Source organism: Calidris pugnax, unplaced genomic scaffold (assembly GCF_001431845.1).
Source record: "Calidris pugnax isolate Ruff unplaced genomic scaffold, ASM143184v1 scaffold70, whole genome shotgun sequence".
Taxonomy (NCBI): Eukaryota; Metazoa; Chordata; class Aves; order Charadriiformes; family Scolopacidae; genus Calidris; species Calidris pugnax.
The window spans coordinates 2,508,441-2,531,073 of NW_015090862.1; the positions used below are offsets into that span (position 1 = coordinate 2,508,441).

A 22,633-nucleotide genomic window follows, 5' to 3' on the forward strand; every position below is an offset into this window, starting at 1 on the left:
TTTTTTTTTTTTGTGGTTGTTCTTAAGTGATTGCTAGGCTTGCCTGAGTTCAAGTCAGACCTAAGCTGTGGGTTGTGTGGCTCTTCTTTTGGAAAACTTGACAGAGTGCTAGGAGTGAACCTTAGGTTTCATGAAGTGCCCCAGTGATGCTAGCAATTCACTTCCTTTCCTCTTCCCTTGTTGGACTATGCAGAAGTCCTGGGATGGGAAAGAGATGGTACACACTCCAGAAGAATTACATTTGCAGGGTTGCTGAGGTCTACCCAAATGTTTGGCTGGCTGCAAGCCATGATGCAATTTGGCACCTGTTCCATTGCATGGGTGTGATATTCTGGGATTTCTATCAAGTGTTAGGCATGAGTAACCCATATGATGAGTCCTAGTGTGCAGGGGGGGTCACACACCACCCTGCTGCCTAGCACTGAGAATCAGTGACTTGATCCATCACTAGGTCTTGCTTTTAAATGAGATAAATACAATATGATTCTCTCTGTTTGGAAACTGAGTGAGTATTCAGACAAGAAATTGTATATTGCTAATTTGAGTTAAATTAGAAAACCTTAACTCTAAAGAAGTTAGTTACTTTAGTATTGAGCCAGAAGATAACTATTTCCAACTTGGCTTTGTAGAGCCAGTGCTTAGGTTCACTGTCTTTTTACACTACTGAAATAGTTCCTTCAAAATAAAACTTCTGACCAGTTTGCTGCTGATCTCTGGACACTGTCATATTCAGTTCCAGCAAAGTATTCCCATAAACACTGAGACATTATTCGTTAAATTTGTACCTCTAAAATTACATAGTAATTTTTATGCATGGTTTAGATATTATGTACGTAATAATGCCTTCAAACCTTTTATATTATTTTCACAGAAATGACAAATATGACAGTAAAAGCTGTTATCATGGATCCAGAAATTGTATTTGTTGCTAATTTGACCAATGCTGATGCCCCTGCCTTAAAAGTTTCCTTCCAATGTGACTTTTCTCTGACATCTGGAAAGCTCGCACAAAAGATGACCGCTCAAGTGCAGGGTTTCAAAGTGTTGGCCTGTGCCTTTCTCAAAGAAAAACAAGACAAGAGTGTTACTACGGTAAGAAACCTTGCTTTTCATAATGAAAAAAGTCATGAGAACTGTTGGCAGGTGTGTCCTTTAGTTGGCTATGGAAAGAATGCTGTTACTCTGAAACATTAGATTAAAAAGTACTATACCATTTGGAAAAGTTAGATTCCAGGAATTCTCTTAATAAACAAATTTCTTTTTTTTTTTTTTTCACTCAGGTGTTACGGCCATGTTCGTTAGTTATGGAAAATCTGGTGCATGTCTCAGGGTTACAAACTATGGCAGTAACAATAGAAGAACTCATTATAAAGGTAAGATCTTTGGAAGACCAGGTGTGTTTCTAAAGGTGTAGCTTGTTTTGGTTTTTTTTTGGTTAGATACTACTATTTAAAACTTCCATTTTCCCTGTCAGTTTAATCCCCAAAATAGGTGTTTATCCTTTTTAGAGCTGCTCTGTTTCGGAAAAAATCATTACATGTTCCTTGTTTTGACAAATGCTTGGCAAAAAAAGGATTAATTTAAATACTTAAGATACTAGGATTCCACCTATGAGTTCTTTCCACATTTATGAAACAACTCTTCCCCCTGCCACCACCCCCTGTTTTTCTCCTCAGAGATACCTATAAGCAGGAGCATGCACACAACTGTGTAAATTTAAGGCTGTTAACATGCTTTCTAAAATGACATACAATGTAAAATACTTTGTTCTTAATAGGTAAATTAATATTTGTCTACAGTAAAGGTCTTTCGGAATAGAATTTGTTAATTCTCCTATTAAAAGGTCACAAATTTGCGTTTGTGATCTGAAAAGGTTCTAAAATGACATACAATGTAAAATACTTTGTTCTTAATAGGTAAATTAATATTTGTCTACAGTAAAGGTCTTTCGGAATAGAATTTGTTAATTCTCCTATTAAAAGGTCACAAATTTGCGTTTGTGATCTGAAAAGGTGTTAGTGGTGAAATCTCAAACTGCGAGCAGTAGTACCTTGCTCCTAAAGCATAAAGCTTTTGACAGATGTGCTGTACTGCTAATTGAAATGGTGCTGTACAGAACTCTGCAAACATGCTTTTCTGAACGCCTCAAAGACCTTAGAAATAAATTCATGTTTAACTAAGTAGTAGGGGAAAATGTTGATATTGACTGCTGTTATGAGAGTACCATGTATCGGTAAAAGTAAAATTCCAATCTGAGAATTTTTTTCTAGAGCTTGTGGGATTGTGAGGGGGGAACTGGGGAACTCTGAGTGGATTCTGTGTCTTTATCTTAGAATTTAAGTTGCATTTCTTAATAAGGGTCTTTAATGATGTGTACCTGAGAAATTGGGGAACTTTGTAGGAAAGGAAAATAAGAAGAATTCTGAGTGGATTCTGTTTCTTTATCTTAGAATTTAAGTTGCATTTCTTAATAAGGGTCTTTAATGCTGTGTACCTGTACAAGGAAGCCAAGAATTATTTGTCGTTTCCATTTATCATATATTTTGTATGTTAATGAGTTTTAAAAGCATTTTTTGGGTTTTTTTTCTTTGTTCAAGATCTCACCGATAATTCTGAATACTATGGTGACCATTATGGCTGCCATAAAACCCAAAACAACAGAGGAGGATTCCAGAGGACCAACTGAAGTTCCTGAGAACTTGTGGCAAGTGAAGCCTATTGATGAGTGCAGTGCTTGGTTTCTTGGTGTTGATGTAGCCACAGAAGCAACAGAAAGTTTTAAGGACCGTGAACATGTTCTGAAACAAGAGAAATTTGACATAGTAGTGAAATCAGTTCAGATCACCTTGGAATGTGGTCTGGGACATCGTACTGTTCCTTTATTGTTAGTAGAATCTGGGTTTACAGGTGTCCTTCAAAACTGGTCCTCGCTGATGGAGATCACTGCTGATATGTCACTAGAGGTATGTAGAATCAAATTCTTAGCAGTTTGAAATACTTCGGCACATTTCATAATGTACAAGTAACTTCTTAGTGCACTTTCCATGTGCTAAATTAATAATAAGTTTAAATTGTAATTCTCTTAGGGGTTCTTTAGTAGTCAGGCAAGTATGAAGCAAAAAGTGTTTTTTTACAAATGCTTTGCAATCAATAGTAGACTTTAATGGCAATTGCTACTGTGGAATAATCTAGTCCTCTCTGTTTCTCTGTTATTTTTGCATGTTCACTTTTTGCTGTATGAACAATGAGCTTGGCCTAGTTGAATATTTGTATTTAATTCATATTGCCCACCTTTTTTCATTTCCCTAACATTGTGTTTATTGGTAAGATAGAATTTGCACTGTTTTCTCAAAATCTTCTTTGCATCTTGGGTTGTAACGACACCGTATTTGTTTTGCCACCTATTGCAACTCTTTCCCCCAAGATATGGTAAATTCCAATATGGTATAAGTCTCTTAGGGAGGCAGCACGTTAAAGTTTCATACAACCAGATGTGCAGTTGCTCTGGGCAATAGGTTAACTACGTCGCAGTTCTATTTTGTCAGTTCACCAAATGTGCCTTATACTCTGTTCTGTACCGAATACACAGTAGCCTTTCACTGCTGCATGTGCATATCCTCATAGAGTGTGGAAGATACAGGCCTGATCTTGTACAACTGGGGGAAGGCACTGTGGCTCCCGAAGCGGGGAAGGATGAGGAAAATAGCTGAAAGGGAACATCCAGAGCTACTTGATCCACAGCTTCTGTTCAGATTTGCAGTGGCTGAAGGGAAGTAAGAACTCGGTGTAGTCGATGAGTTAGATGAGTTATTCCAGCCGACCAGATTCAGACTAAAGTTTACTCAGAACTAATTGTTATTTCATAACACAATGAAGTCCTTGAGGCGTTGAGGTTTTTGATCTCAAAGTCATTTTTTCAAATAGTGTAGGAGAGGATAGAGACTGCATTATATTAAGTGAAGGTGTCAAAGAGATGGGGAGTTACCAGGCTGTCTGGCTGCTCTAAAAGCAAACCAGACAATCAGTTCTTCAAAAATGTTGTCACTTAGGAAAGATGTATGATATATTATACTTCTGTGTATTAGTTTTTGAAGCTATTAAAAATTAATGCTAGACCTCCAAAAAGTGAAGATTGTTTTCTTATTTATTTTTTTCTCTACTAAATGCTATTGGAAGGAACTCAGTCCTTTATTTTTAGATGCCTTATTTAATTTTTATTCTTTCTTTAGATTCATTATTACAATGAAAACTATGCAGCGTGGGAGCCGCTTATTGAACGAATTGAAGGAGGAAGGAAGCAATGGAGTTTAAAGATGGAAGTATGTAAACATACTTAAAACTATGTGAAATAGTTTGGATAGTTAGCTATTTCTTAAAAATTTTGTGTGACAGAACACTGACCTTCTGAATACTGTTGCTTTTGAGGGAGCGATTTCACCTGAAAAAACATCAGTCTTTAGACTTTTTTCTGAATAAACTGTCCATTGCACAGGCAAAATTTAGTGTGTAATTGCACACACAGAGAGGAAGGAAATTAACTTGTTTTCACTGTTGATATAAAATTTCTGTGTTTGTGTGTAAGGTGTCTGAAATTTACAAGATGAAGTAGCTTTTCCTTTGCTTGGTGGAATTGTTCAGTGTAGGTCAGGTTTTTTCCTGTTGTAACACAGGAGAAAGTGAGCTATGTGTTCATAACTGCTTAATGACATTTGTGTTTTAGATGAAGACTAACCCTGTCCAAGAGAGAAGTTTGATGCCTGGAGATGATTTCATTGTTCTTCCTGAGCCACAAACTGCAGTTAACATCTCTTCGAAGGATACAATGAATATAACAATATCCAAATGTTGTCTTGCTGTTTTCAGTAATTTAGCCAAGGTAATCCTGACAGGCAGAAGGTGACCGATTATGCAGTTTTGTAGGAAGTTTTGATTTTACTTTTTAAAAGAACTTTCTGTGCTGCCAGTTACAAGCCAAATGTTATCTAGCAGAGCTGCGGAGTTTTACTCTGATAAGTCCTTTAGGTTTAACAAAAAGCTGGTGCAGGCTTTTGAAATAAGCCATTTCTGTGTTCGAAGAAAAATTGTGCTTATGCAGGGCTTCAGTAACAGCCTTCCAAGCAGGCTTAATCAAAATAAAACCCTCCAATAAACACAACTATTTTCTACAATCCTTTTTCTGAAATATTAAAAGAGAAAATTACTTCCTTTCTGTCTTTTCTCCTTAGTAGAATACTATGACAAGTTTGTGTTTTAAGATTGGCCTTCAAACTGTATAAGTAGAATGTCTAGTGTGTTAAAAATATTTTTCCCTATTTTTCTTGAGATAGTTGGTATATTTATGAATGTCCTAGGCTTTTTTTCACCACTTTTTATGGGGAGAAGAAATTTTAGTTAGGAAATCAATTTGGTTTTACAGAATATGGACTTACTCCTTTTTATTTTTTAATTCTAAATGAGCAATGATTCTCTAAATTAGTGCTTGCTTATACTGTAAGTCTGTATTGGCAGTCAGTTACCATGGCTTCTGTATAATCAAACAAAAGTTTGTAAGCATAAGTTGTGGTTGAATATGAAATATGTACATGGTGAATGTGCTTGGGACTTCTACGTTCTAGATCTTACTTTTCTCTTACAACCAAACATCTGTAAAAAAAAATTCTGTGTGAGTAGCATGAATGCTAATTGTAGCATCAACTTTTGCTGCAAATCATAGAATATTAATGAAATTTTCTGAAAGTAACCTTTACTTCCCTGAACTACTACTATACAAAGCATAGTATTGCTATATACTTTTTTACCTTATTTCTTCAAGCTGGTAGCTGCTGGGAACTGTCTTTTAAAGCCTTTATTTATATATGTTATTGTGGCTATTTATGTATAATGTATTATATATGTTGTTAATTACAGGCATTTTCAGAAGGGACTGCATCCACGTTTGACTATTCCTTTAAAGAGACAGCACCTTTCATAGTGAAAAATGCCCTAGGTGTTCCTCTCAAAGTGGTTCCTAGCTCCAATTTTCGGATAGTTGGTTCAGTTGAAAAAGAAAATGTGAATGATGTAGATATTGGTCAGAGCATGGAACTGGAATACTCTATTTTTGAAACGCCCCAAAGAGGAAAGTTGTCTGCATTGCACCGACAAGAAAGCAGCATCTTCGCTTTAAATTTAGGTATTACACAAGGGAATACTGTGCATTATGACATGTTGAGAATGGGAACATGGGGGGGTGAACATGGTTAAATTCAATGTGATCAGAATTCAGGTGAAGTACATTGTGTTGAAACTACTTTTGAATACTGATGGTAACGAAAATAAATTAAGCCAGTTACTGGAATTCTTAAAGATGTAAAATTCCTTCTGTCTAGTTTTTCAGAGAGTGAGAAGTACAATCTTTTTTTCTTGCCCTTTGGAATAAATGGAAGGCATTCTGATGGATTTATTGATGGTCCATCTTACAGTCCCCCTATGTGTTCCAACTCCTGTTAAGCAGGATCTTCATTTCTCATATCCCTACTATCATTGGGTGTTCTGTAGTTACTCGGTTACTTGAGAGCAGTTATGATTGTTCTGTGTTTTGTGCTTTGACAGAAAATAGTCCTAGGAAAATAGGATATAATATCAACTAATACATTATCTTCTGGTTTTTACCTTTCCATCCAATCCCACGTGAAGATACTCAGCTGTGATACAAAGATCATGTTTTGTGTTGCATTTTGTTAATTCACCCAACAAATACCTTTGGTGTATTTATTGTGCCATGTATAAATCATATTCTAAAGTTACGGTCTTCAAGAGTATTCTGATCTTAAAGCTTTCCTTCAGTGGTGCTCAAATACCATTTCAAGGTGCTTTTGCGAGAGAGTGCTTTGATCTTGGTTGTTGCTGAGTTTAGAGAAACTGAATATTGTTCAAATAGAAAATGGTGATGTGATTTGCTTTGCCTAATTAAGACTTTTGTATATTTTTATGAATTAGAACTTCAAGGATATAAAGAAGTGGTAAACATTCCCATAGCCAAACCAGGTCGACGTCTGTACAGCATAAGAAAACTTCTTGATGATAGTTCAGACTCGGTTGTTGTACAGATAGATGCTACAGAAGGAAATAAGGTTATTACTCTACGATCTCCTCTGCAGGTAAAAAAACTACCAAACAAACCAAAAGCCTGAAAGAAGTGCTTCTCTCTGAGTGACTTTGCTTTTCTTCTTTACTGCATTTTTTTTGAGATCATACTTAACACAAATTATTAAGAATTTTACTGTGTTACAAGAATTTTAATCTGTATTCTGTTGTGTGTGTATGCCTGTTAAATGGCACATCTTGTTTTTACTTTTAACTTTAGGCTTCCTCGTATCCTCAATGCTGAGGTTGGAATATGTACTTTTTATGTGACCTGGTATTTTAAGCATTTTTTTCAATTAATGGAATGTAGAAGTACATAGTTTTCCATATGCTTGCATATTGTTATCCTTAGAATTGTATTTCTTACTAAGACACATAGAAGTCTGTTTTTCAGAGGAGTTTAATTAATTCTACTAATGGGGTTTTTTTCCTTGCTGGTATTGATAATTTTTCCTTCAGAAATTCGTACCATAGAGGTGTAACAAAAATTTTGCATTTTGATCCTAGATCAAGAACCATTTTTCTATCCCATTTATAATCTATAAACTGGTTAGAGAGTCCAAGTCGCTGGAGCCAATTGGCATATCCAAGCCAGAAGAGGAATTTCATGTTCCTTTACATTCCTACAGGTATGCTGTCTCTGTTGTGTGGGGCTAATCTGTGTGAGACTAATGTGCAAATGCAGCATTAGTGTGGAAGCTTAAATCTGCACTTGAAACTCTTCCTGACTGGGCTAAAAAAGCAAAATGCTACCTTTATTAGGTAATTAGTATGCTGCAGAAGCCCTTTGGGATGTCTGCAATTCCTTTAAAATGGATGAGGTTGGCTGTCCACGGCGAGCTATTGTGTACCATTACCTGTCTTCTTCCCATAGGTCTCATCTATATGTTAGACCAACAGGAGTGTTTGAGGGTCAGTTTAAAGAGTCCACAACTTACATTGCCTGGAGGGAAGAGCTACACAGGAGCAACGAAGTCAAGTGCTTGTTACAGTGCCCAGCTGTCGAGACAAACTTCTTACCTCTAATAATCAGCTCAACAGCTGTACCTGATGAACTAAATTTTATTTCACCTTATGGAAAGGAGTGGGATCCTGCCTACATTATCCACCTTCACCCTACACTGACTGTGAGGAATCTTTTACCATACTCCTTGACATATTTACTTGAGGTATGTTATTTTATGGTTTTATTGGTAAATCCTTTACTTGATTTTTCTAAGACTGTACTTAGAAGTGGAGGTGAATGTAGTGTGGAAGATACTAAATGTTGGGTTTTGTATTTCCTATTGTAAGTGAGTGAGGTGATGGATTGATTCTGTTGTTTTAATTTGGATGAACCTGGCCAGTTCTGCCTTGCTTCTTAAATATGGATCCTGTAGAGGATTGGTCTCTCTCTTTTCCTTTCTTCTGAGATGCTGTTTGTGTTCTGCAAGGTGTCTTTTGTTCCACAGGGACACACTTAAGAAAAAGCGTCTGAAATTTCTGGAGCTTTTCCTCTATGTAGAAAACACAACTTCTCTCCATTCTGACACCGATTCTGTACTGAGGACATTGTGAGGTCTCCCTTGCACAAACTGGAGGACGCTACGCTGACTTTTTTCCTCTTTCTTTCAGTATTTTCAGTATCTAGTATTTCTTCATGAAAGCTGACTTATTTTGAGTAAATAGAAAGTGTCAGGATTTAGAACTAGCATCTTAGTTTGTTCTGTTTTGTCCTACTTGCATAACTGGCTGTGGCATTCATTTAGATCTTTATTTCACTTGTCTGCAACATCCTAATGGCACTATTGCCATTGTTCCTTACCTTCACTGTACTTCAGTACTCAGGATCACTCTGAGTTTCTACTGAGAAGGTAGAATGGAGGGCTATTGCCTTGACTGAGGCCTTAGAAACTAGTAATTCAAATCTATTTTGAAGGCACTGTACCTGTAGATGGTTATGTGCTTATTGTCTTCACATCCCTCGACTAATCAAGGCTCACCACTCACTGTTTAATACAGTAAAATACACTGTTTCTCAGGAATGCTACTGCTGTGGGATGCTACTGCCTGAGGAAAGCTGAAATAATACACCGTTTCTCAGGAATGCTATTGCTGTGGGATGCTACTGCCTGAGGAAAGCTGTGCTCCTAAACAGAATTGCACAGCTGCTGGCTTTCTGCCTTGGGTCTTCTTTAATGTGAAAAGTGCTGGCTGTACATCTGCAGCACAGCCCAATGCCGTGTTGCACCCAGTATTGTAAGTATACGAATAAGAACTCGCTGCCAAAATCCATTGGAAATTATGGAGGAGGGAGGGAACAGAGACAGGGGATGCATTGGAATTAGTTTGCCTTCCTGAAATCCAGAATTAAGCAGTCTTTACTGTCCTTCAAGAAAAGTGCAATTGATCTCAAATTGTTTATAGGATCAGACTCAAATGAAAGGGATTGGAGATTGGGACTTGCGGTACCTGAGATACCTGAAACATGTGCATCCTGCAAGAGGAGAAAAAACCACTGTTTTCTGAATACCTAAATTTTATCTATTAAAAACTTAATATGGCTCTTTTAATTTTGCTACAGGGAACAGCAGAAACCCGTGAATTGACAGAAGGGAGTGCTGCAGATGTTTTTCATTCAAGAATCAATGGAGAAATAATGGAGCTTGCATTGATAAAATATCAAGGCAAAGACTGGAGTGGGCATTTTAAAATTTGTGATGGGATGCCTGAATTTTTTTCTGTGTGTTTCACTTGCCATTCTGCAACAGCGATGACGGTGGATATTTACATACATACTAGGCGGATCGGAAGTCGTATGATCTTGTCTGTGTTCAGTCCTTATTGGATAATCAACAAGACTTCCCGGGTTCTCCAGTATCAGGCTGAAGACACTCATGTGAAGCACCCAGCAGACTACAGAGATATTGTTTTGTTCTCCTTTAAAAAGAAAAATATTTTTAGTAAAAATAAGGTATGCTTATTTTAAGTGTTGGTGTTTTAAAATCCTGCTCTAAGGGGGAAAAACCACACAAGCATATATTTTGTTTACAGATTTTTTTTTATAGTATTTAAATCTGTAGGCTTTCATTTGGCTGTTGCTTTCTTCTTCTTAATTATACTTTCGGGACTGTGTGGAAGGGAAAGCAAGTAGACAAAAAGTCTATTGCAACATTTTCCATGCCTTGCACTGCTTTCTTCTTCTTAATTATACTTTCAGGACTGTGTGGAAGGGAAGGCAAGTAACAAGAAGTCTATTGCAACATTTTCCATGCCTTGCACTGCATCCCACCGCTGAACTTTCATACTGACCAGAAGCTGGTTGGTAGTATAGAGCAGTTAGGTCCCAAAAACTCAGTGGGTACCCTACCAGAAAGCTGTTTTCTTGGAAGAGGAATTTAATGTAGGTATATGAATTAAGAGTAAGGACTCCCTTTGCAGTCAAAAGGAAGGCTGCTCTGAATCATTCTGTGGAGGTATTTTCCAGGGAATAAGGAGGAATCACAGGCTTGTGTTTTACTCAGCTAGGTACTTTGACATTTAAAATGCACAATGTAAATATTTTGTTCTATGTTAAACATTTCTTTGTTTTGATGTGATATTTGCATGGTTAAATGAGGAGTACTGCAGTAGAGGAATTTTCAGAAATGGCCCTTCTTCCTTTTAAACGTTTTCTTTTTATTATTTTTCACCCAACAATAGTTGAAAAAATGGTTTTGACAAGATGTTCTTTTGACTAGTTCCTCCCCTCTCTTCAAGTTTGTGAAGAACTACAAAATTGTAGCATTTTTTCCCCATCTGTGCGTGTGCTATCAGGAAGATGAGTCATTGAGGACTTCTCTATTTTGCTTCTGTAACATCTTCCTCAGAACTCGGGCACAGACTAATAAATCAGAATATGAAAAGTGATGCTACATGCTTAAGCTTATCTTAATTTGCAGAAGGTTTTAAAAGCACTGACGTGCTGTCTTCATACATGTGATATAATTGCACTCATGAACTATAAAATAAAAATTGATCTATTAAGCACTTTCCATGTTCTTTTTTGTAGATCCAGTTATGTATTTCCACTAGCACTTGGTCCAGTAGCTTTTCCCTTGATACTGTAGGGAGCTATGGATGTGTCAAGTGTTCAGCTAACAACATGGACTATCTGGTAAGATGGGTTTCTGTGTTTTGTGGAGTTTTCTTAGCGTTCTTTTGGCTTGACTTCTTTTTCTTCTTAAGGCCTTTATTTCATGATTTATGCTGCTTATAAATCATGAAAATACTTAACAGCTACAGTAATAATTTTATGCCTCAGCTATTCAGGTCTGCCCCTGGCAACAAGTAGTTTCCAACAGAAAACCAAAACTTCCAACCAACTTTCAGTGTAATTCATAAGTGTGGTTTATGTAACAAATGTGGAGCGCTGGGCTGTTTGAAAATACAATGGTGAACTTGTATGGCAGAGATAAGAGTTCACATTCAAAATTCATAATTGTTGACAAGTGCTTAGATCTTCACTCAGCAGCCTTGCTTAAGGCTACATTTCCACAACTAGGCAGAATAAAGAATACAGTTTATATGCAGATACGTGGGGAGTTGTTTCCATACACTCATTAACTGATATATCATGATAAGGTCTTTTTAGGTTGTCTTGAATTACTGTAGCAGGATTCCTGTTGGGTTTTCCCCACAAATGCTACAGCTAAAACTGTCTCTTTACTATTGTGTTAATTGTTTTGCCTAGTTTGCTGATTTTACAGCATGCCATCTGGTTCTTTTATTACAGATGTTCAGAACAGGAGTGTAGTGTGCTAGCCTTTGTAATTACAGTAATGTTGGCTTTTCTTTATTTTCATCCTGACATTTCTCTTAAGCTCGTCGTTGATTGTTTGCTGAAATTGTCCTTGTTCAACAGGTTGGAGTTAGCATCAAAATGAGCAGCTTTAACCTTACCAGGATAGTTACCTTCACTCCATTCTACACAATAGCAAACAAATCTTCTCTGGAGCTAGAAGTTGGAGAAATTGGTCCTAATGGCTCTTTTCCAACTAATAAATGGAATTATATCTCGGCTTCAGAGGTAATGTTTCAGTTTATTTTTCTTTGGATGTTATTGTTGACAAACAACTGGTCTCTAGCTATCACTTGATGAAAAAGCAGTTCTTTTATAGAAGCTCCGTCACATCTGATGGCGTGACATGAATACTTCACATCTCAGGGCAACTTGAACAGTACAGGTTGCATATGTTGGTAAATTAATCAAGTCCTTCAGTTTAGATAATCTAGTAAGTGTAGATGAGACATTCATCAGTAGATACTGGGGTAAGAACTAAGGCATTTGAAATCGTTTGTCACACAGGACTGTTTTACTTCTGACTTACTATTTTCAACATATATGAACTGTTAAAGTCATGCATATTTCTTGTTTTAGTCACACAGGACTGTTTTACTACTGACTTACTATTTTCAACATATACGAACTGTTAAAGTCATGCATATTTCTTGTTTTACAGTGCCTTCCATTTTGGCCTGAAAACTCATCTGGTGAACTTTGTGTGAGAGTAGTTGGTTATGAAAGCTCATCCAGACCGTTCCTTTATACAGCCCAGGATAATGGTACTCTGCTGAGGCTGGAGGAATTGGTGAGACTGACTTTGTGTGATCTGTTCTTAATACTCTATTTTATCCTTAAGGTACTGAACATTGAACTTAGGAAAGCTTGACTGCTCAAGGTCATCAAGATTGAAACCTTGTTGGTGCACTGCACTTGAATTCAGTTGCATAAAGAAGATTACGAATCAAGTTTGCGATGTTAATCTTGTCGTAGCTGTGTGACGTGGTCAGGTTAATTTAGTTTTGACAAGTTTATAGGAAGCTGAACAGTTCTATGGCTATTAAATTAAAAATAGCATGCCATACCTCTACCACTCTACCATCTGTTCTTTTGCAGAGGGTATTTCTTAGGTGCCTTTAGTTACCAAAAATACAATGTAGTTTTTGGTTTTTTGATAAGCTAATACATGTCGGAGACAAACAGTTAATGGCTAAAATAATTTGTGATTCAATTAGTAGAATCTTAATTATTTCAGAACTTACCCTAGCACAGCATTAGGGAATGTGCGTATAAATGTAGCATGTTCAGACAAGTCTTTGAAGATAATGCTTATCATAATTAGCTGAGATACAAGTAACTGTGAGGATAATCTAGCTCTCCCAGTTTGTTAAAGCAGTTTGAAAAAATGTTTTTGGAACAAGATGTCATCAATGATCTGGTGTTCTGTTGATGCACTTTAATTAGAATAGTGGCTTTTTTTTCTTTACTGTTCTAAGATATTAGATGGCTCAGCTTTGCAAGAGAATCCTTTCTAGTCTTGTATGTAGTGAGGTTTTATTACTACTGTGTAGAGTGCTAAACATGATTTCTAACATTTCTCTGATGTGAGCTGGAGAACTTAAGATCATATATTTCAAAGGTAGATATATCCCTTCACATCTCTTCTCCAGACCTTACAGCGTAGCAAAACCATCAATTTATCTTGCTAGACAAGCATTCGAGAGAACTATCTGAAGATACTATCTAAAAGCAAAGGATGAGGTACCTCCTTTGTATAAGAAAATGAGAAAAATTGTGCTTTACATATCTCAGAAGAATCTTGCAAATATATTGGAAGAAAGCAGGATCTTGAAAGTCATTAGAAGAAAGATTTGTGATAATTTGTTTAGAAGTTTAATCAACAGAACTTTCCTGCTCAGTGATCAGTTTGCTAATAGGCTATATTTGTCATAACTTTAGAAACTTTAGTACATTTCTCTAGAGTAGATTTTCAGATTTGGAAGCAGTATGCAGGACATTACAGTTTTTAAGTTTTGTAATAGAAAGTGAAGGGAATGCTTGCCTGTGCTTTTTACTGAATTTAGCCAAATAAAGTAATTCTTAAAAATGTTATAGTTTGAATGTAACTTTTCAATTAAATTAAATCAACAAATAGTTTGTAAATGCTACTGATGTCTGTCTTAAGCCAGTGACTGCTTTGAGTTCGCTGTTACTGGGTAATGCAGAGTACATTTGCTTTCCTCATTTGTAAGAGGCTTGTGAAAGACTAAATAAGAACAAATATTGAACTTTCTGTCTAACTTGCTCTCCAGAATGGGGGTTTACTGGTTGATGTGAACGTTTCTGAGCATTCTACTGTCATAAGCTTCTCGGATTACCACGAGGGAGCTGCTCCAGCTCTTATCGTTAACCATACGCCGTGGGACTCTCTCAGATACAAACAGAGGTATGGGAAAGACACAATTCACTATTGGTTGTTTAATCGGAGTGGGGTATCCTTTGTGAAGAAAGTAGTTCTCTTTTGCCGGTATAGTACCTCAAAAAACAAGGAAAAAGCCCCATTTCTGTATCACATTTTTTTAATGAAGTATTTTGTCTACTTCATACCTCACCCCAGCAGGCTGGAGGAGTGGAGTGTGTAGCTCTGTGATCTGCTTGCACCACTTCAATCAGTGGTCTTAACCAGAAAATGCTGTCATTTTACTCCTTACCTTTTAACCTGCAGCGGATTGCAAGAGGAAATGGAGTTGAAACCGAACCAAGTATGCCTGTTTGCATGGACAGATCCAACTAAAACAAGAAAATTGACTTGGGGCTACTCCCAAAATTTTGGTGAACATGACCTACTTAAGGTAAATTTCAGAAGGGGAAAAATAAATGCTGAACCAATCTAGGACTATAACAAGATGAAAATTATCTGTGAGAAAGCTGCTTCAGTAACACTGCATCCATAAGAGACTTTGGACCTCCTCTCATGTAGCAAGATTGTAGATGCTTAGATTAATACAATTGGAGGATTGGACACAAGCTCCAACCTGCATTTTCTCCATGTTTTTGTTGGGTATGAAAGAAGGAGAATAAAGTATATGAGCTGTGGATATATCTAAATAGTACAGAGGATGAATAATTCACTGATTTTCTAGCAGTGCTGTATTGGGCTTAAGTATTTCCCTAAAGATGGAGAAAAGCCATGACTGTTGTGACTCGCTTCCTATGGGAAGTGCTTGCATGGAGCAGAAAATTCCCAGTTGCTCACTATTTCAGTATTTAGAACTCATGCAATCTTAAAATAGGAAAATGCATGAAATGGGAGCAAAATAATGATGATCAAGATGGAAAATGAGTGGGGGAAAGGGGGAAATTATAACTAGAAGCAGAGATAAATCTGGGAAAAGTCTGGCCAAGAGTGTTGTTAAATGGAGAAGCAAACCTTGATGGAGTTTTCTTACCTAACTGGAATGTAGGCTGAATAAAGTCCTACGATGTGGCTGTCTCTAAATAGCAGCCCTCTTGCACCTTTTACTAGACTCTGAATTCCTCAGTGGTAGCTTGGTTTTTCTGTTGATTAGGCAGAGAGTTAAGATAAGAAAACAGAAAATATTAGTAGCTGACAGTAGGGACAGGAAAACAAGTTTGTGTTTCAGTTACCGTGGGAATGGATTTAGTTTCTCACAGCTGAACTCTGACAGTTAACCAATTACAGTGTGTTTTACTGTATAAGCACTTCCTTGGGTCAAAGTTTCTACATTTAAAAATGCTTTCAGTTCAAAACTTATTTCCTTATTATATAATGAGGGTTACATTCATGATTATTTTGGGCTTTTGAGAAAAGTGCTTTATCTCAGTTTTGCCTCAAAATAAGGAATAACAAAGATATGGGCAGAGATCTTAATCATTGTCTGGTTTTACTGTTCTGTAAACATACATGATTTAATGCCTCCTCCATCACCTACGGTTCTGAATCTTTTCTTTTGCTGGTAAGGCCTTAGTTTCCTAATAATTTCCAGTATTATTCTCACCCACAAATACCGCTGGAATGCCAACTTTTCAAAACAAAATAAAATTCCACCCCTCAAGTGCCTTCTTGTGTTTCAATAGAAGCTGCCACCAAATCAGTATGATGGAGTAAACTGAACAAATGAGAAAAATCCTGAGTTGTAGTTTCGATGCGTGCCAGTAGACTTGCGTGCTTATAAACATACAGCGACATCATGGATTTACTCCTGTAATACACTTACATGCTTTTTTTCCCCCCCCTGTACAGGATGAATGTGGCCAATTCCCTTACAATGCAAACACTCAGATACACTGGGTGTCTTTCCTGGATGGACGCCAACGAGTGCTACTTTTCACAGATGATGTTGCATTAGTTTCTAAAGCACGACAAGCAGAGGAGCTGGAGCAACCTGATCAAGAAATAAACTTGTCACTCCATAGTCTTGGACTTTCTCTTGTTAACAATGAAAATAAAAAAGAAATCTCTTATATAGGAATTACTAGGTAATGCCCATGGAAGCCTAAATATTCCTTTGAATAATCAAAATTTGACAACATAGTATAATTTCAGCAATATAGTAGAGATGAAGGGACATTTTTCAAATAAAATTAGTATCAGTGAAACCTTTTTAAGTAAAACTAAGTTCTGCCTTTATTCTCGTTGCACAATTTGAATAAGAGGGATTTAAATGCCTCCTTTCTTAGCTTCTATTAAAAAAAGAAAAAGTGAATGACAGGGATTTTTGAGAAAATATCTTTTTAACGGTTTGCATACTTAAGAAAGCTTTAAGTACATTTAAATTTTTAACCTTGTTATTTGTCTTTCAGTTCTGGTGTTGTTTGGGAACTGAAACCGAGGCACAAGTGGAAACCATTTAATCAAAAACAAATAAACCTGTTGGAACAAGCCTATCAAAAGTATCTTTCTAAAAGTGCTTTCCAGGCTCCAGGTTGGCATAAAATAGACAGCAATACTGAGGTATGTTTTGAGGTTTCAGTCTTTAAGTGATTGCAGAACACAGGCAACAGTTAAAACAGACTTCTGCTTTGCTGAGGAAGGATAGATGCTCGGTGTTAAGGGAAACAAACAAAAAGTAAGCTTTTTTTAAAAATAGTTTTACTTTTTATATGGTAGCATATTTGTGTATTGAGGTAATCCTGAGGCAGTACTGAGGTATTTTCCAGACTTGTATTGTGAAGCAAGAATCTCAAAGAGTTTTACTTCTCTGTGGTAGAAAAGATGGCTTGGTAGCTCCATGTTAGTTAGGAACTGATATTCTCATTAAGGTAACAAATTATTTGCAGAAATGTTGGTTTTAACTTCTTAGCAAGCTGCAGTTCCCATGACTTGATGTGATAAAGGAGACTGTAGCATTCAAAGGCTCTTACAATTAATTCACTTACCTGAGCTTTTTCAGACAATAATAACACATACTTGTTTTCCACATGCAAATTTAATGTGTTGAAATGGCTAACTAAAATACAGGCATTTTATAGTACCATAATCGGGCTTCTTTTCTGTATCATCATTTCATTTAAAAAACATATATACCATTAGTTGTGTGAATACTTAGGTATTGTACTATGCAGTGGTGCATTTTAAGTATGTGATATCAAAAACTTGTATCTGAAAGTTGTTACATTTGACTCAGAATAAAGGAGAGCTTTTTCCTTTTGCTTCTCATAACTTAAGTATTTCGGGATCAGGGTAAAAGCATCAGCTGGGAAACTAATCAGCTGCATGTAAATATATTTAATTGTGCCAATGTAATATATAACTCATGAAAAAGTAGTAACTAAGATGACACAGAGGTTCCCACTGGGGTCAGCTGAAGTTGCAATGTGATGGGCTTATCAGAATAAGTTGTGGGTTTGGTTACTTTACATGCACATAACTGGATTGAGTAATTGAGTAGCCCTGTGATCATGAAATAAGGAAAAATGCAGGTTTTATTTGACGGCTTGTTTACTGGTAACGTAACATTTTGTTATTTCTCTGATTAAACTGCACATTAGCTCTGCTTTCTTGTATTTCCAGGTGAATTTTAGTAAAGTTCCAATGGAAATGCGTCTCCCAGTCAGATGCAACATCCGACGCAACTTCCTGTCAGGAATTCAGGTTGAATTCAAACAGTCGCCTCACCAAAGAAGCTTACGGGCTCAGTTGTATTGGCTGCAGGTACCATCTTCCATCATGGTCATCCTGAAACTAAGCAGATACTTTAAGGCTTTTATTTTATTCATTTACATGAGGAAGTATCTCCAAATCTTGTCTCTGTGGAGCTATGCTCACAGCATCAGAGCAGTGGAAGTGCTGTGAGTGCTCCATTGATGGAGAAGTATTGAAGAATTGCCAGCCCAGGATTTTGCAAGTAGTATGGAAAAAATTCCACACAATTGTGGATTAATGTAAAGCAGGGTGCTATGATGAAAAGTTTATTTTTGAAGAGAGGTGTTTTGGTGTGTTAAAACATACAAACAAAAACCTGCCTTTTTCAAAATTTATTTACCATTGTTTATAATGTAGTCATGTAACATTCTAGAGAGTGTATCTAGAGGTTCAGAGATCTTCAGTACAAAAACTATCTGTCTGATGGGAAGTAGATATTAGACATAGAAATATTCAAAAATAGTATGCAATAATATATCTGCATGAAAGTTTAACAGTGAATTAATGTGCAACACTTGCACCTGATTAGCGTACTCCAGTCAGTACTAATAATGTTGCTAAGGTAAGCAATAGAGCACTTGAGCAGGTACTAGTGAGAAATGTTTAGCACTAAAGGAAAATGATGGTGAGAAATCATCATCATCATCTCCACTTGCTGCACTTCAGAGTCCCCCAGGGGAGGGCTCTCATTGAGGACCCTGTTGATGCTTTTCCTGATCAGCTGATGGGGAAGTTTCCTCTTTCCTTCTATATTTCCCATTTTGTTTCTGTTTTTGTCTGGAGGTAGTTTTCACTATACTCCAGTCAGTACTAATAATGTTGGTAAAATAAGCAGTAGAGCACTTGAGCAGGTACTAGTGAGAAGTGTTTAGTACTAAAGGAAAATGATGGTGAAAAATCATCATCATCATCTCCACTTGCTGCACTTCAGAGTCCCCCAGGGGAGGGCTCTCATTGAGGACCCTGTTGATGCTTTTCCTGATCAGCTGATGGGGAAGTTTCCTCTTTCCTTCTATATTTCCCATTTTGTTTCTGTTTTTGTCTGGAGGTAGTTTTCACTGTTACAGTCCATGTATGCCATCAGCTGCACATCCTTTAAATGAATCTTTGTGGGTGTGACCCTGTGTCAGCATCCCTTGTGCAACATTTCCAACCCTCTGACCTTTTATAACTAAATAACATTTCAAAATAATATCAGAGTAATCCTCTTCCTCTTTTCTTCTTTCCCCAAGATAACATTCCAAAATAATCCTCTTCCTCTTTTCTTCTTTCCCCAAAATAAGAATGATGTACTTGAACACAATCTATAAACAAGTTTCTCAAGCTTTCTAAAATGGAAATGGTCTTTGATTATAGTGTCATTAAAATATTCCTGCAATTATGCAAAATTTTTTAGGTTGATAATCAGTTACCAGGATCGATGTTTCCTGTTGTATTTCACCCTGTAGCCCCTCCCAAGTCGATTGCTTTGGATTCAGGTAAGAGAGAGCCTTTAGTAATACGAGATTTATTCAGCCTTGAAAGTAGTAACTTGGCAATTTATTTTTTTAACATATACTTAGGCTCTTTTTTTTCTATTTAGAACCAAAACCCTTCATTGACATCAGCATTATCACTAGATTCAACGAATACAGCAAAGTTCTACAATTCAAGTGAGTTTAACTGTGTGTTGTAATATGATTTTAAAGATTCAACATGTTTTAGAAGTGAACTTTGTTTTAACGCTCACCTCTAGCCAAACAGCTCTTGACTTTGGATTGAGTTTTTAAACAACTCTAGTGAAAAAACATCATTCTAAAAGAAAGTTGATTTTAGAAAGTAAGGGCTGACCACCTGAAGGGACTGTTACTAAGCAATTTGTGTAATCAGAGGTATTTCCCCCTTGTGCTACAATATCAGAGTTGCATTTCTGCCTGTTTGCAGTGCTGGGTTTATTGGGAGCTCTAATAAGAGACAGCTCTTGTAATGTGAAATGTAGCTTCTTTAGCTAATATGTCTGCCCTGAGTTTTTGTACTAAAAGTGAGACAAAACCATTACTATGATGGTTTCTCATGCGAGTATCTGTACCTAATTAGTGTGTATATAATATTTGGGGATGCTTAATTTTAATAAAATAAATATTAAGTAATATGCCTTTTGGAGAGCGGCAGTTGGATAAGAGGAAGAAATATGTTGCTTAGGTGAAGTTATCCGTGATGCGTGTTGAAACATAATGTATAAGAGATAATTGGTGATCATTAATATTATGATGCGTGTGGAAACATAATGTATGAGTATAAGAGATAATTGGTGATCATTAATATTTTTAGGTAAATTTTGAAAGTGTTAAGATATGAGTAATCTACAGTAAAGTAATATATAGCGTCATGAGGCTGGTAAGCCCTTCTAACTGTAAACAGACAGTTGATATTGTAGATGGCAAGTCTTAATATGCAACATGGCATAACAAAATAAAGATAAGAGTAATCTACAGTAAAGTAATATATAGCTTTGTGAGGCTGGTAAGCCCTTCTAACTGTAAACAAACAGTTGATATTGTAGATTACAAGTCTTAATATGCAACATAGCATAACAAAATTTCAATTATGTAGGGTAAGCGTGGGATATTTAAGTTAAACTTCTAAAAGTACATACTGTTTGGTTTTCCCATTTCAGATACTTCATGGTTCTAATCCAGGAAATGGCACTGAAAATTGATCAGGGATTTTTAGGAGCGCTTAGCGAACTTTTCACTCCGTCAACAGACCCAGAAGCTGAAAGACAAAGGGTAACTATGAGAGGAACTGATTTTTGCCTGAACAAGGCCTTTATGGTAACAGTGTTGAGATTTTCTGAATATTTCAGTTTAAGTGAGTATTGCATTTGACAACAGTGAATAAAAAGACACTGCAGATACTTCATGGTTCTAATCCAGGAAATGGCACTGAAAATTGATCAGGGATTTTTAGGAGCACTTAGCGAACTTTTCACTCCGTCAACAGACCCAGAAGCTGAAAGACAAAGGGTAACTATGAGAGGAACTGATTTTTGCCTGAACAAGGCCTTTATGGTAACAGTGTTGAGATTTTCTGAATATTTCAGTTTAAGTAAGTATTTCATTTGACAACAGTGAATAAAAAGACACTGTAAGATAGTATTATTTAGTAATATTTCTAAATTAATTTGGAAGTGATACCTTAAATGATTGAGGAATCTAAGGGAATATCAAGTGATATGGCATAAAATGGAAAAGTCACACAGAAATTGTTGTGTGTTTTGCATTTGGGGTTTTTTGGTTTGTGTTATGGTTTCAGATTTTTGGTTTTTTTTTTTTAACCCTGGATTAAAGAAATATTTTAGCACATCTATAATCTGTTATACAAAAGTAATTAGACTATTTCCAGTTTTGGAGGTGTTGGTTATTTAAGTAGTTAACTGTCATGTTACATTTGGCTATGTTTATCATTTGTGCTGTTTATTTGTATGTGTATATATACTTTTTATATGTACTTATATATAATATTGTTAATTATATTACATATATGCTAATGAGGTAAATTTCTGCTCTGTTTTTTCTTTTTTATTTTTTAACAAACCCAGACTAAATTAATTCAGCAAGATGTGGATGCACTTAACACTGAGCTAATGGAGGCTTCTTTAACAGACCTGTCAATGCTCAGCTTCTTTGAGCATTTCCATATTTCTCCAATAAAGGTATGTAATAGAGAGATACTTTTGGCTAATAAACCACTTGATATCAATGATCTCTTAATTCCTAGGAGTAAATACATCCTCAGATCAGCCTTCTGGGTAACCAAGGTCTTCATGCTGTCTTTCTAATGGGGATTTTTTTCAATGTTTTCCATAACTCAGTATTTTATTGGAAAACTTTCTTAGTTGCCCATGAGTACAAACAGACCCTTAACCATTGCTAAGTGGAAAGAGTCAATGGGTATAATAACGAGCTAGATAAAATGCTGGCCTGAGGGTGTCCAAGTAATGTATGATAAATTGTAATAAACACGCTTTCATGGGCTTGTCTTCATGTCTCTCATGAACCAGTTAGATTTTTTTGGAGCAAGGGCATAAAGATCATCAGTAATTATACATTATTGTGAATCAACAGAATGCTTCCCTAAGGCTATCAGACTGAATAAGAATTTAGAGGAGAAGAATTGCTTACTTTCCATTTTTCACTGAACATATAAAAGACAGACATACACCTCAATACAGATACTTAAATTCTGGCATTTTTTTCAGCTTTTTTACTTATTTCTCTAGATGCCTGTTAGGGTATGCTTAGGTTCTCAAATTATTATTATTTTTTTTCTAATATGATTGTGCTTATAAACTTACATGAATATGAAGCCAGGGAAAACATTTGAGGAACAAGACACTGTTGTCATATTTGAACATCATCCTCTAGGTAGTCTAGTTAAAGTTGTTGGAGAAATGGTTATCATGTTAAGTCTCTTCTGCATCTTTATTTGAAATGTCTAGGTGTGCTGTCTGTTCAGTACAGGAAGGGGCTTCTTTTTCTCTGCCATTTTTTTCACCTTCA

At 36.3% G+C, this 22,633-nt stretch overlaps 1 protein-coding gene across 4 annotated transcripts in view; it reads left to right on the forward strand.

Moving 5' to 3' along the window:
- VPS13C (vacuolar protein sorting 13 homolog C (S. cerevisiae)) overlaps positions 1 to 22,633 on the forward strand; it is a 94,682-nt gene that overhangs the window by 56,803 nt on the left and 15,246 nt on the right. For 2 of the 4 annotated variants that reach the window (XM_014944550.1, XM_014944548.1), the window contains exons 52-71: positions 2,598 to 2,963; positions 4,230 to 4,319; positions 4,721 to 4,876; positions 5,908 to 6,172; positions 6,979 to 7,139; positions 7,633 to 7,754; positions 8,000 to 8,294; positions 9,689 to 10,078; positions 11,156 to 11,260; positions 12,008 to 12,172; positions 12,606 to 12,734; positions 14,239 to 14,372; positions 14,652 to 14,778; positions 16,191 to 16,426; positions 16,751 to 16,901; positions 17,961 to 18,101; positions 19,489 to 19,570; positions 19,675 to 19,744; positions 20,986 to 21,097; positions 21,673 to 21,786. In XM_014944550.1, the coding sequence (XP_014800036.1) occupies positions 2,598 to 2,963; positions 4,230 to 4,319; positions 4,721 to 4,876; positions 5,908 to 6,172; positions 6,979 to 7,139; positions 7,633 to 7,754; positions 8,000 to 8,294; positions 9,689 to 10,078; positions 11,156 to 11,260; positions 12,008 to 12,172; positions 12,606 to 12,734; positions 14,239 to 14,372; positions 14,652 to 14,778; positions 16,191 to 16,426; positions 16,751 to 16,901; positions 17,961 to 18,101; positions 19,489 to 19,570; positions 19,675 to 19,744; positions 20,986 to 21,097; positions 21,673 to 21,786 (3,411 nt within the window). Of the gene's footprint in view, positions 1 to 2,597; positions 2,964 to 4,229; positions 4,320 to 4,720; positions 4,877 to 5,907; positions 6,173 to 6,978; positions 7,140 to 7,632; positions 7,755 to 7,999; positions 8,295 to 9,688; positions 10,079 to 11,155; positions 11,261 to 12,007; positions 12,173 to 12,605; positions 12,735 to 14,238; positions 14,373 to 14,651; positions 14,779 to 16,190; positions 16,427 to 16,750; positions 16,902 to 17,960; positions 18,102 to 19,488; positions 19,571 to 19,674; positions 19,745 to 20,748; positions 20,861 to 20,985; positions 21,098 to 21,672; positions 21,787 to 22,633 lie in introns of all 4 variants that reach the window. The other 2 variants (XM_014944551.1, XM_014944549.1) reach the window with 1 other exon arrangement.